This window comes from Dromaius novaehollandiae, chromosome 1 (genome assembly GCF_036370855.1).
Source record: "Dromaius novaehollandiae isolate bDroNov1 chromosome 1, bDroNov1.hap1, whole genome shotgun sequence".
Taxonomy (NCBI): Eukaryota; Metazoa; Chordata; class Aves; order Casuariiformes; family Dromaiidae; genus Dromaius; species Dromaius novaehollandiae.
In genome coordinates, this window is record NC_088098.1 from 190,912,528 (window position 1) to 190,925,820 (window position 13,293).

General features: G+C 40.0%; 1 protein-coding gene across 3 annotated transcripts in view; it reads right to left on the bottom strand.

Annotated features, from left to right (window-relative positions):
• The window catches only part of LOC112988150 (complement C4-like), a 62,609-nt gene that overhangs the window by 1,936 nt on the left and 47,380 nt on the right, over positions 1–13,293 (bottom strand). For all 3 annotated transcript variants that reach the window (XM_026108409.2, XM_026108408.2, XM_026108406.2), the window contains 13 exons: positions 13,029–13,197; positions 11,828–11,994; positions 11,255–11,413; positions 10,544–10,603; positions 9,977–10,070; positions 9,046–9,214; positions 7,339–7,426; positions 6,765–6,839; positions 5,744–5,852; positions 4,713–4,802; positions 4,235–4,327; positions 3,372–3,455; positions 188–320 (listed from right to left, as the gene is read on the bottom strand). In XM_026108409.2, the coding sequence (XP_025964194.2) occupies positions 188–320; positions 3,372–3,455; positions 4,235–4,327; positions 4,713–4,802; positions 5,744–5,852; positions 6,765–6,839; positions 7,339–7,426; positions 9,046–9,214; positions 9,977–10,070; positions 10,544–10,603; positions 11,255–11,413; positions 11,828–11,994; positions 13,029–13,197 (1,490 nt within the window). The remainder of the gene's footprint in view (positions 1–187; positions 321–3,371; positions 3,456–4,234; positions 4,328–4,712; positions 4,803–5,743; positions 5,853–6,764; positions 6,840–7,338; positions 7,427–9,045; positions 9,215–9,976; positions 10,071–10,543; positions 10,604–11,254; positions 11,414–11,827; positions 11,995–13,028; positions 13,198–13,293) is intronic.

Here is a 13,293-nt window from a genome sequence, read left to right on the forward strand (position 1 = left end):
CAGCTACCCTTTTGCCTATGGTATGTCTCTACACAGTGGTACTCTGTGCATTTTAGTAAAGCCAGAAGAATCAATCCCTGAGAAATTTGACCCTCGCTTTGCTTTCCGGAGGCATTACAATGGTTTGGGTACCCTTTGGGTACACTGGCTGTGACAGCAGCCACAGCTCAGAAAATGCTGCACTTACCTGTTGTTGCAGTCTACTGTTTCTCCATCCTTTCCCATGAGGAGATACCGTTTGCCAACTTCCATTTTTAACTTGCAAGTGGAACGCTTAATGAACTGTCGGTGGGCACCCACGTAGGCGCTTTCATCAGCAGCTGTGGCATGAAAATAGAAAGCTCCATAAATTCCTTTTCTAATAAAGAGTAGGACCATAGCCCACAGGACACAACGCCATCTGATCCTGTACAATACTGCTAATGCAAGGTAACATTTCACTCAAGAGTTGCTGCTTGACGTGGGAGTAAATGGCCATCCTGTGGCAGGCTATTATGCCCTTAACATTACCTATCTAAAAATAAGTCATTTTTGTCTTAGCAGGTTGTCTTGACCTCCTTGATAGTCACTGGAGGAAGATTCCCATCTAAAGCACAAGGCACTGGAAAAACAGAGCAGTATGACAAACTCTTCAAATAGAAAAGAGATTTTCTGGTCCTTGCCCTCCTGCTAACTGGCTTCCCAACCACTGATTGCTACTGAAGAACTGACAGTGCTCCATTCCCTAACAAACATGATTTGCTATTTGAGCTGAGCAGCTACAGGACTTGGACACAGTAGTGCAGATAACATCAATATAACTAAAATGCAGATAACATCAGTATGCTTACACTTCTTCTAAATGCGATACAAAATGCCATGCATAACTGTGGTGCCAACATTAAACCAGCTCAAATTGCAGGTAAGACACCACAGTCTTCTATCAGCTAACACAGGCTTGTGCACCCTCTGCTCTTTAAAGTATTAAGAGAAGTTTAGTATTCAAAATAAAATCCTGAGAATAAAATAAAATCCTAAAGTTTGAATATTTTAATACTAATAAGACTTCAGAGACTTTGAGCTAGAGTGCAAAGCTGCGAAACCTAGTGCTAAGAATTTGTAGAATCTAAGAATCTAATTCTTAGTTAAAACTTGCATTAATTTTACATATGGTACTTAGAGCCCAGGGAAAAGAAAAGTCAGTGTTCAGAAATATATGCTGTTTTACATGGAGATTTTTCCAAAGAATAATATAGCAGACTTTTCTATTATTCCTATGCTACATAGTGTACCGATTTTTCATTTTGTTCGAAGAAGGCAAAGGAATGTAATGATGGATCAGAATTACTTGCAAAAACTATGAAGTTTTGTCTCAGGTTCGTCATATTTGAATTACCATGGCATTTTTCACTTCCTGTGCTTCACAAATGGCCTGACAGAGTTCAGACTCTGGGGACCATAAGCATTTGAGCTCTTACTTAACAAGTAATTATGTAATTTGCAATTTTAAATCTCCAATTTAAAACAAAAATAAATTTAAATTACCATAATAGTCCAAACTATACAAGCAGAATTAAGTTTCAACAACTCTTTTAAGTTCTGGAATCTATAATGAGAAATATAAAATTGATTCTGTGCTATATTACAAGGGCTCTACTGCTCCTCTAACACACTCATGGGACAGCATAAACGTTAATCCAAAACACATGCACTAATTCTTGTAATCATCAGAATAATCTGAGGAGCGCACATGCACAAAATTCTCTTGCTGACTCCTAAACACAAGTAAATTTTTCCATATCTCTTCTGAACCAATGCTGTCTTTCCAAGGGTTGATACTGAAATAATGCTGGGAGTCCACAGAATGAGATGTCACCCAACTAATTCTCATCTACCTTTGGTGCCAGCAAAGTGTCACCAAAATACCTTACTCTGCTCCTAGGTAACACCCTTTAATTTGTTCCACTAACTCCTAGAGAAACTACAACCTGGCTGGTAGGACTTGACTCTAGCTAGCTAAGTGAAGAGCATACCTTTATTTCTAGTAAAGGTATGGGCTGGAACAGGGGAAAGCATGCCATTCAGTGTCATTCCTTAGTCAAAGTTTAGGTATAACAGTGGCCAACCTCACTCAAAAAATATCTTTCCGATGTTTGCCTGTGAACTGTAAGAATAAAAACAACGAGATCCAGAGCTCTAACTTCTCTAGATCACGTAGGTTTTCTGGAGGGATTAATGAATCTTTCCATCAAGGTACTGTAATCTCCCAAAGATGGTGACTTGGTACATTATCATTTCCCCTGCATACAGAAAGCACTGGCTGTTACTAATGCAGTCTCTGGACTAATAAAGTGCGGATTTGATCTTCCCATAGTAACTGGACTTTGGGCATGAATCACAAGTTCTGTGCCATAAAGTACTTGGTGACATCACCAGTCCTCTGGGCAGAGATCAAGGGAGTGAGCTAATTATTCTGGTCAAGGCATGGAAGATTTTGGAAACTTTAAAGTCTTTCTTTAAAGGCAGTCTCCAGGCTGCCAGATGCAAGACTGACAGCCACATGATACCATGGTGGTTGAAGTCTGAGATGTCATTTGACAGCTTCTCCAGAAATTACTTTGAAAAATGTCAGTGTTCACTGATGCTGTCTGAAAAATAAAGTTCATATGGGGACAACTGGGATGGTGGGCCTGCAAAAGGACACTGCCTGAGAACAGATTTTCACAAGGTAATCAAAGAAATAGAAAAAAGGGCTTCTTTTTTGTTATCACAATTATTAAATCAAAGTTTCAAAAGTTTTCCTGTGTTCACTGACTTCAAGCAAGTCAATGTGAGAACTCAGCCTGTTCCACAAGTGTCACACACTGAGCCCTTAATAAGTATTCAAGTAACAAGCTCTTCAGATCTTCATCCAGTATCAAAACAGAGGTCAGTGGGTATGTCTACAGTAGGAAAAAGATGTAAATCAGTTAGAGGGTGAAATACTTGGTGCTGAGGACGTAATATCCACACTATGCGTGTTTTCAGAGGGTTTATTTCAGACTAGCTCCAGTTGGGTCCCCCGTCCTGTTATGAACGCCCCATTAACAGCCACAAAGTGCCTTCTGGTTTAGTTTCATCTCAAAGGATGCTCTGAGATTGCTGCACAGTGTGAACCAAAGCATGGTCAGTGGAGATGATTCACTTCAGCAACCTACCCCTGAGCTGAGCTAAACCCAGCTAGTCACACCCAACAAGTCTTTCAATAAATAAGTCTTCCTGAAAGCCTAATATGTAAAAGTATCTGACCCTACTTTCTACAGCAAAAGGAATCTGCATGGCTCATGGTCGTCATTTAATTAATCTAGTTTTGCTATAGGTTAATGCAAGTGCCGAAGCATTTTGATACTTACCGGTTTTAAGGATTCTCAGGATTTTGGCCTCATAGTAATCAAAAACATTCTTCTGCGTGCTATTGAGGAGCTCTACTTCATACACTGCAACAGACAGCAATTATGTAAGGCCAGATGGAAACATGAAGTTATGTCCAAAACTGAAAAATAAGTACACTTTTACCACATGTCAGTACAGAGGTCCATGTATTACCTATTCACCAGGCCTGGGAATAGAAAAGACAATAGGATAGTAATTCCTACTACTACCTACTATGCTTTCAGAAAGTCAGGAACTAATCAACAGCCTCTAGATTCGTATTCCCTTTGTCAGTTTGTTTTAGGAGCAGCTACTATATGAGTAGGTTTCCACCTGTACAGAGAAAGCTGCTTTTTTCTCTGTCCTTCTGTTAGTGTCTAACTCACCAAAGCTGCTGAATCAGTCTATCGGTAGCTCTTCCAATTTTTCATCCAAGGAAGAGGCCAAAAAGGCAAATTAACAATGGAGGAAATATTCACCTGGCTCAGCAGAAGAAGCTGCTGAGCTGTGGGATGCCATGTACAGTATCCTAGTGCTTATGCCCCTCATGTAACAATAGAGATCAAGAGGACAGTGGTACTCGCTGGTCTTTTCTAACCCTGTAATGTAATGGTATCCACTCTTCCTTCCTCCAGCATGCCACAAAATCCCCCAGAGACCATCCTTTTACCCTTTCCCTCCCCAGACGACTGCTGTAAGACATGGCTTCATTTCATTTCCTCAGCCTCCAGGCCAGATAGAGAAGCTGTTTATTTCAGGAGAGGTGTCTCCAAACTTATCCTTATTATTTATCCTTATCCTTAAAAAGCGCTATGTTTAAAATATCTTGTCTTCCATGACTTACCATAATCTACGGTAGCGTTGTAGCACACAAAATCCAAGCGTGTGGTTGCTGTTATGGTTCTGCTGAAAGTTGATCTTTGTCTTGGGCAGGGACCTAGTATGAATAATATAAATTATGTATCTATCTCTGTAGGTACGAATATTTAGATAGATATAGCATACACATACCCATCCACTCAACATTATAACAGAAAGTATAATAAAACAGGAGAACAACTTAGGAGTGTGATGGAGAGTTTCTACATATATATGTATATGTACTTATACATCATATGCAAGTATCAAATAAATCCTGAATATCTGTAAAATAAGTTAGGAATGTGGTACCAAGCATACTTGTGGATGCTCTGTGTCATGTATTATGCATTGAGTTAAATGTAAGGATCATAATGGTCCATTTCGGACTTAAAAATTCTCATGTTAATGGTTTTCGGGAGTAAATATCTTCTCTTAGACTGACTTCTTTGGCAGTCCATTACCTTCTGCGCACTGGCAAACGTCTGCTTGGCACACTGCTGAAAGCATTGCACTGTGCTGGGGTGCACTATAGAACACGCTGCACTTTCTTTCTATAGAAAAGAAACAGAATAACTTGTCTCAGAAGTTCCAGTGGAAGAGCTTAAGCATCAGAAACTACCTCTGCCGCCCAACTTATCCCTGGTCCAGAGAAGTCAGAGCGCTAAGGAGTTAGATGCACATCAATAACCTACAGAGACCTCCAGTCTAGGCACCTGGAATACAGATATCACCTTGCCTTTCAGCTGGGCACTGGGGTTCTTGCATCTGTTTTGTTTGTGTAAGTTTTAGTCTTCCTTTTTGTTTGTTTGTTACCTCCCATTAGCATGCATCTTAAAAGCATCTGTAGACCATAGGGTTACAGTGGCCACTGCACCATTTTAAAAGGAGGAGTTAGGCTCACCATCAGTTAATGGTTTGTACCTGGTACTCTTAGCTATCAGATAGAAAAGTCAACACAGACCAAGCTATCAGGGATCCCTGAGCTTCAGCCAAAATAAAGGTTTCACCCTATTGTTTTCATGATTGTGGAAAGTGGGGAAAGTTTGCATCTAATCTTCCTTGAATGGTGGATGAGATTGATTCTTCAGAAACACTGTACTTAAGCCAAACCTCTGAGGCTGCCTCTCTTAGATGCATAGAAAGACGGACTAAACAAAAAGATAATGTGAATGGAACATCCTTAAAAAAACCATGAGAAGCAGGAAGTCAAGAAACCTTATTTAAAAAACCATCAGTGTAAAAGTATATATTTTCAGGATATTTGCAATGATGGACCTTTCCCAGAAAGGTGTCAGCGTAGATGCTTTTGAGCCATTGCTCTAGAAGATATTCAGGGCAGGTTCTTTAACACTGGAAAAAAAATCACATAGTTTCACTCACTGCTTTAAAAGCACCTTTCACCTTTCCATTAAAAGCACTGGATTTCATTCCTGAAGGTCTCCCTTTCTAAACAGTTGCATATTCATTTTTCTGTTCCCTTAAGTTAGCATACCAGGATTATAAAAATCATAAAGGATGGCATTTGCTGGCTGAACAAGGCCCATGGGATTGATTTGCTTTGCCTCAAATGATATACAGTCTGGTTCTGGTCCACTCGTGAGCTGGAGGGAAAAGCAACAATAGTTGTGATGAGTAAACAAACTCATTCTCCCCAGTAAATTCCATATTCATTTGTGCCCGTACTAGCTGCCGAATGCTTGTTTCAGGTGGTGGAGGTGAGCAAACTCTAACAGCTGTAGCCTCAACTTTACAAGAATTTTTTTCCATTAATTTATTGGGAGATTTTGTGGATGAGCTAAACCTGGTAAAGGCAGTCTTGTGAGATATGCGCAGCAAACTGACTGATTCTGACTCAGATCATCACTGCTTTGAAGTTTACTTGAACAGGCACAGGCTTAATATATGGTCAAAGCCCATCCTGTACTGGGAGCTGCTGGGTCTTGCACCAGTATGTGCCCTTTACACACTAAAATGCTAAGGTCAGGGTGACCTGACCCGACCTATTTAACATAGGTTTTGACCTATGTTAAAGAAACAGCTTCTCTAGGACAGTCATAGCAGCAATAACATTTAAAATTATCCCTTTGTCTGTTGTCTTGTCTTATAAAAGCATTGCTCTGTGTAAGTCTTCTACAGGGGTCACCTGCTATCGGCTACAGAGGTGGAGCATCTCAAGTGGGTGTAGGGTGGAGTCATAATCCAAAATATGGAGAAATATATATGGAAACTGAGGAGCTTGATGACTCCACTTGTTTGTTACGGTATGGATCTTGATCCAGAAATACTGAACTTTGCATGCAAGATATCCATGTGGAATTTACAGGACCATCAGTTAATATTTTGATAATCTTGGGCATAAGGACTTCCTGTGTTTTAGTAACTGTTCTGGCTAGAAATGATTCCTTAGTTTTTTGTCCAAAGCCCAAATCTCAAACGTGGACTACATTTATATACTGTATATATACTATCTGAACTGGCAGAGATGGAAAAAAAAAGAAATTGAGCTTGCTTACCTCACCAAAGTAAAGCAAAACCTTTCCTTCCTTGTGCTCAAAGTGCTGAATGTATTTGTCTGAAGACATTACCAACTGCAGTAAAGCAAACAAAAACCAAAACGAAACCCTATGAGAACAGAAATATCATTGCTATCATCCTTTATATTCTGATTTGCTTTGTTCTAACTGTTTACTTTATTCTTCCTTGTTTATTTTTCCCTGCAAGAAACAGTCGCTAAAAATCTTATTCAGGTACAGAACCTAAGTATGTATGGTGAGAAAATGTTTTAAGTAGGTGAAGACAGTAATATGTGTAAACATAGGCACATATTTAAGTGCTCTCCTGAGCCTTGTCCTGGTTTCTATTACAAAGAACCCACTAAGGCGGCTGGACTGTACCAAAATTACACCATTAACTTGTCATTTCTTGCATGTATTCAGCATTTTTTTTTTTTCAGAAAAGGAATAGTGAAAATATGTCTATCCAAACCTCAGTTTTCCATTCATTATTCTGTGGACTTTGGGAACATTTCCAGAGGAAATTTATATAGAAAAGGATATAAAGTATTGCACAGAAAAGTATGTTTCTCACCTGTTCAAGGTCCTTTGTGTCAGGCTCCAAGCCACTTAATAGAGACAGATCAACAAGAGACATCTTTGGCACATTGGCACCTGTCGACCTTTAGAAAGGAGAGTGTCATCAGTGAATATTTACCCTGAACAACTAGCCTTGGTCTGAAGAGCTTAGCTCTTCAGCCATGCTAGTGATGAACCAAAAGATTCTGTATGATTTAACTTTCCTTAACGGATTTTAATTTGAAACTTAGTTACCTGACTAATAAAGAGTTATCAGGCAAAATTAGTCACCTAAACTACTCAGCTAGTCATCTAAAACCAAGAGGTCTTGCCTTGTCAACTAGGCTTTCTATGTAGCTGATAGGCAGAAACAATCACCTTCAAAGGACAGTTCATCCCACCCTAAAAGCACTGCTGAAGATAGGGAGGATAAGCATCGCTTGCAAGATGTCTATTCTTATTTATTACCTAGAGGAGGAGGCTAAGAAACTAGCTTGTCCAAATTCCTAATGGACAAAGTTAGATAAATTAACTCTACCTTTGCTGTCCTAGACTCAAATCCTCATTGCCGTAACTACCTGTTACATATTTATATTGGACTTCCAATCTTTTCTATTTCCAGCTTCTTAAAAATCAGGCTATTGTGTCATTGCTGGATGATGAGGGCATTATACGCTCCCATGGGGTATCTTGCCATGGTACACCACCAACATACACCCAGTGGTATTTTAGAAAATTTTACTTTCGCACCCTCTATTCCCTGTAAGGGATGTAGCATGGTGTAGGGAAGCTCTATAGCTGTGGTAATGTAGTCAGTGTCTGAAGTTTGTCTCCTATGCCTTAACTACAACAATGGGAACTTCACATTATCTTTTAAGTCTCACCTTAACACTCAGCAATGTCCTGCAGAACAATGGATCTGATTGTTGATAAACTTTTCATAGTAATAAATGAGGAAAAATATGCCTCAATCAGAAGGCAGAATTCACTGAACCTAAGGTTAATTAGGGAGAGCAAAGCCTTGGAATAATGGTAATTCTCACCCTCCAACTGCCATTGTTCTTGCTGCCATCTGTGAAGGTGAATAAAAACAACTGCTCCTGGGGCTTTGTCAAAAGCCAGTGGAAAAGCTATTTTCCACTGAGCGAATGCCATGATTTCATGTTTCTGTAGGCCCTACCACTACGGAATGGAACAGAAGTGGATGTGCCAGTGTTACTCTGCATGGGAGGATTTCTTTCTCGCTAGCTCTGCCTTTGCTGGTTTCTTGATTACCACAATAAAAGGACATCATATCTGGCTTCCTCCACCCTCTCCTCCCCCCAGTTAGTAATAGACCTTTTTTGTCTTTCTTGAAGCCAAAGTAGGACCATGAAGGAGACAAACTGCAGCCTCCAAATGGCAGCATCTCCCCCAAAAGCAGTGAAACTCTGTAAATATGTCATTAGTGTATCCCTACTGTATCTCCTTTATTTAATAGAGGACTTCTTTCAAATGATTAGCCAGTCAGGCACTTCAGAGTGCCAGAGATCACTGGTGAGCCAGATGGGGCAGAATCTGGAACTGAGTGTTCAGGATCTGTGCAAACAGCCTAAACCTCATACCCTGGGTGGAAATAGGCTCTCCTGCCATGGAAGAGAAACAGTTGACTCACAATGTGTGTACTTGCAGGTTGGATGCCCAGCTTACTGATTTGAAGGGTGTGACCAATCTGCAGACCTACCTGACACAGACTTTATAGAGTAGTGATTTGGCTTTACCGGGAGAGATCACATCCCTTTTCCTTCTGCTGTAGATATCAAACCATTCTATTTCAGGTCGTGGCTCATGCAAGCTGGCTTCTATAGCAAAGGACTCCTCATAATCGTAGTATTCCTCAGTGTATGCAGCATCTGGAGACGATAGACACAATCAGCCTTGCACGAATCTGACTGAAGCACCTGCTAATTTGTCTCCCTTTTTGTATAATGGCAAGGATCTGGGAGGAGTCATGCCATTTCCATGGACTTGTAAATCTTTGCTGTTCTCCATTTCATTATTTCTAATCCACTCAAGGTTAAAACTTTAGAGATAATTATAGCAACATGAACCAACAGATCTAGCTAAGATTGGGGTTTGGGCCATTCACAAATACATAAAAGACAATCCCTTTCTCAAAAAGTTAATGATTCAAACAGAAAAGGAAATGCAGATGTAGGCAGAGGCGATGATGCCACATTTAAGGAAAGGGAAAAGACAATCTTGCCAATATAAAAATACTGATAACAGATCTGTCCCAAAGAATTTTTAAGGACACACATCAAGTCCCTTATCAGCCAGGGAACTGAGCTGAGCTTTCTCTGCTTGGCAGCCAGGATCTCCATCAAGAGAGATTATCCAGCTCTTCTCCCAGTAACAGAAAAGAGTTGCTAATATTACTGGTAAATCTATTAGGTAATCTCTGCATCTACAGTTGCCCAGAGAGCTGTTAAACCATTCAAAAACATTAATAAGATGAATGTAACAAAAATATCAATAGCTCTGCAGATTCCAGAGGCCTCTCTCTTTCCTTATTTCATTCATTTATTCCCACTCCACAAGGCCAGAAAGCCATCATATATTATTAGCAATTGGCTGAACCTGCACCTTTGAGACCACCTGCCCTTTTCACTCACCAGTGTACTTAATATTTCCTTCCATTTCCACTGTCAAAATCAGATCATTACATGTGTTTTCCTTCAGCTCGGAAGACTGGTACACTTTTAATATCTAACATAAAAACACAAACAGTAAACCCTTAAAATACCATTTTAGATGACAAGGTTTTAATCAGTGAGGACTTTTAGCCAGAAAATTGCTGATGGGACGTGGGAGTATGAAGAAGAACACAGGTCTCGCAGAGGCACAGACTAGTCTCAGAGGACTGTCAGGATATAAGCAGGAGAGCCCTTACGTGCACATCCCATGGTCCCAAATGGCCCAGGCCCTTTGAGATAACTCTCCCCTTCCAAATGCAAAGGTGTCTTTCAAGTTCCAGCCACCTCTGCCAGCAGGTTATTTTCACTGAGGACTTTTTGGAGTTAAGAAGAGCTAAAATTGACCATCAGGACAGTTTCTGAATTTCAGAGGTTTGGGAGTGGGAACACAAAGGATGAGGCCATGGGAATTATTTTTTCACTCTGTTTTCAAAAAGTAAATGAAAGAAGTCCAAGTGAATTATGAATTTCTGAATTACATCTTACACTCATAGTCCCGTTTCCTCTGCCTTGTACAGACACTTGAAGTTTGCTCCCAAGATCAAACTGCAAACCAAAGTAAAAAAAGTAGAGATTTAGTGTGTACTCAGCATATAAGCTATCTTTTTTTCCTGTGGTCTTGATAGTCTTTCTTGCCTTTGCCCACCAGAACTGGAATACGGGAAGTCTGTACTATGCTAGGAGCTATGGTAGAAGTTAGGAGATTCCACATTTATAAGATTTTTAATGTGCAGGGCTGGAGCATTTTACTTGGTTGTTCTGGGGCCCAGGAGATGTGTTTTCCCCAACCTTAATCTCTCCTTCTCAGCCAAGACTGGATATTTTCACAGGTCCCAACACACTGTATATCAGACTGTTTCCCTGCTCCCTTTTTCCTCATTCTCTAGGAAGACTTTGAATGGGCTGCTGGCTTTTCTCCCCTATGGGGGAAGATTCAAGACACTAAAGTCCTCAAAGAGGCAGGAAATGTCCTATAAATGCAATGAGTCTGCTACTAAGAAGCTGTTTTTTGTTTTTGGTTTTGGTTTGTTTTTTTAATCTTTAGAAAGACTCTCTGGTTCTTTATAAATTAAACTATTGCAAAAATATGACCCAACTACATCATGATTGTTTAATATAAGGAAAGTAAGCCCAGATGATCCAGTATTTCTCCTGTTTGACAAACAGAAAATCTTGGAGCAGTGGATGGTTGTGTACCTCTAGCGCCTTCTGAATCTCTTCATCACTATCAGTCAAAGTAATAAGATAACCGTTTTGCCTTCCAGGTGTTTCTACTCTTACACTCAGGCTGGTCGAAGCAGTTCCCAGTGCTTGTATGCTATATGCTGACAGAGCTTCCAGGGCCACCACTGTGTCCTAGGTGAGACAGAAAAAAACAAGTTATGCCAGTTATTGCAACAATAGACAAAATGACATTATCAGTCACCTGAGGCTATTCCTCAGCTTCAGGTTTTCACTGCTTTAAATTTTCCTGTGTTTGTCTGTTCCTACCTGCACAGACCATTCATTTCATTTCCCAGCTCCTTCTTTCATCATTAAAATCCTAAAACCACTGCAGGCCTGACCTTCAGTTATTATGTCTTCATAAAGACAAGGAATCTTCACTCTTCCTAATATTTTTTAGTAAAGGTCCAAAATCTTTGGGGCCTCATATGCTGAAGAAATTCAAGATTAGTTTTTTTGATGCTTTCAAATGAAAATAATGAAGTCTTTATGGGACCTCCCTTTACTTCTGCCCCCCAAACTCCACCCGGGCTGATGGTCCGGTACCTGAGTAGAGCAGTATCCTCCACCATAGTTCCTTCTTTCTGTCAGCCACGTAGCAATAGGCCTTGCATACTCCACGTCCTTCAGGAGCAATGTTTGAAGCAGTGCATAGGCAGTGGCTTCCACTGAGACTGCATCTCTGCCATTTCCCCAGTAGCGCTGCTGCTTTGCTGCAAGAATAATTCAATCCTGAATCTGGTTGGTAAAGACATTTGCAAAAAATGACTGTGATTCTTCACAATAGAAATTTCATGTCATAGCACTGATTGATAAACAGAAATCACAGATGCTAACATGAGAGCAACAAATCAGTTGAGAAGCAGGGAGAATGGAAAAGAAAAAACACAGTAAGTTTTCAATTCTGTCTTCTCCAGTGATCACAGTCTGTTGATCCCATTGTACAGCGATGTCCATCCAATGAAGTGGAACATTGTCTCAGGTGCTACCCAAAAGATAATAGTATTAATTATCCCCTTAAATCCATAGTTGATTAAGAGAAGCATGTTCCCTATGCTTAAACTATGGCTATTAAACCATGATGGATTTACCAAAGGAATTTTGAGGAATGAATAGCTTTGCCATGTAGCTACACAGCGAAGTGACTCAGCCTTGAACACAGCTGCACACCAGAGTGGAAGAAGTGACATCTGTGTGGGGTTGCAGCAAAGCACTTAGGACTAGTGGGAGGTTTTGAAAGTGGGTGGACTGGGAGAGACATATTCGCCTTCGCTGGCAAATCTGTTTTAGACTGCTCCCACATGTAGCTGCTCAGTCCTGCTGCCCAAAGGTTTCTCCTTTCTCAGCTGGCTTGAACATTTTTCTTGCTGCACTTTCAGGGAGTAGAAACTTTGGTAGGCAGGGACAAAACAGGGAAGGGGAAGCAGGAAAAGTAACGGATTATTTACCATGTTTTTTTTTCCAACTTCAGTATCAGGTGAGGTCTCAATGCAAAATTTGGAATCCTAAGTTGTTACTTTAAAGTGATGTCAAGCATATAAATTACATATTGTAATTTAAACATCAAAATATGGGATTATGTTGTTTCTACAATTCAGTATATTACACACACATACATATACACTTTTATAATATTAAATGGCCTTCATTTATTTGGATTAGCTTTATTCGTGTAGCAGAGTGCTCAAAGTGTTTTAATTAGGAAGAGTGCTTTCCAAGTTTAATTTTTAATATAAGTTACTAGTACCTTCATCAAAAGAAGAACAGCCCCTTAATTTTTCTGTTGCCCATTGGGCTTCTTCACTATTGGACTGAACAAGTGTCAGAGCGTAAGCAGTGATGGCTGTAGAATAGAAATTCAGGTTTCTTGAAAGATGGTTTTTCATGTAGGCCACAGCTTTTCTAACCACGTCTATCTGTGAAAACAGAATGGAAGCATTTGAAAAAGTGGTCCAAAGTTAGTAAGTGCTAATGCTGATATGAATACTAGGAAATTTTAGAATAATTCAGTG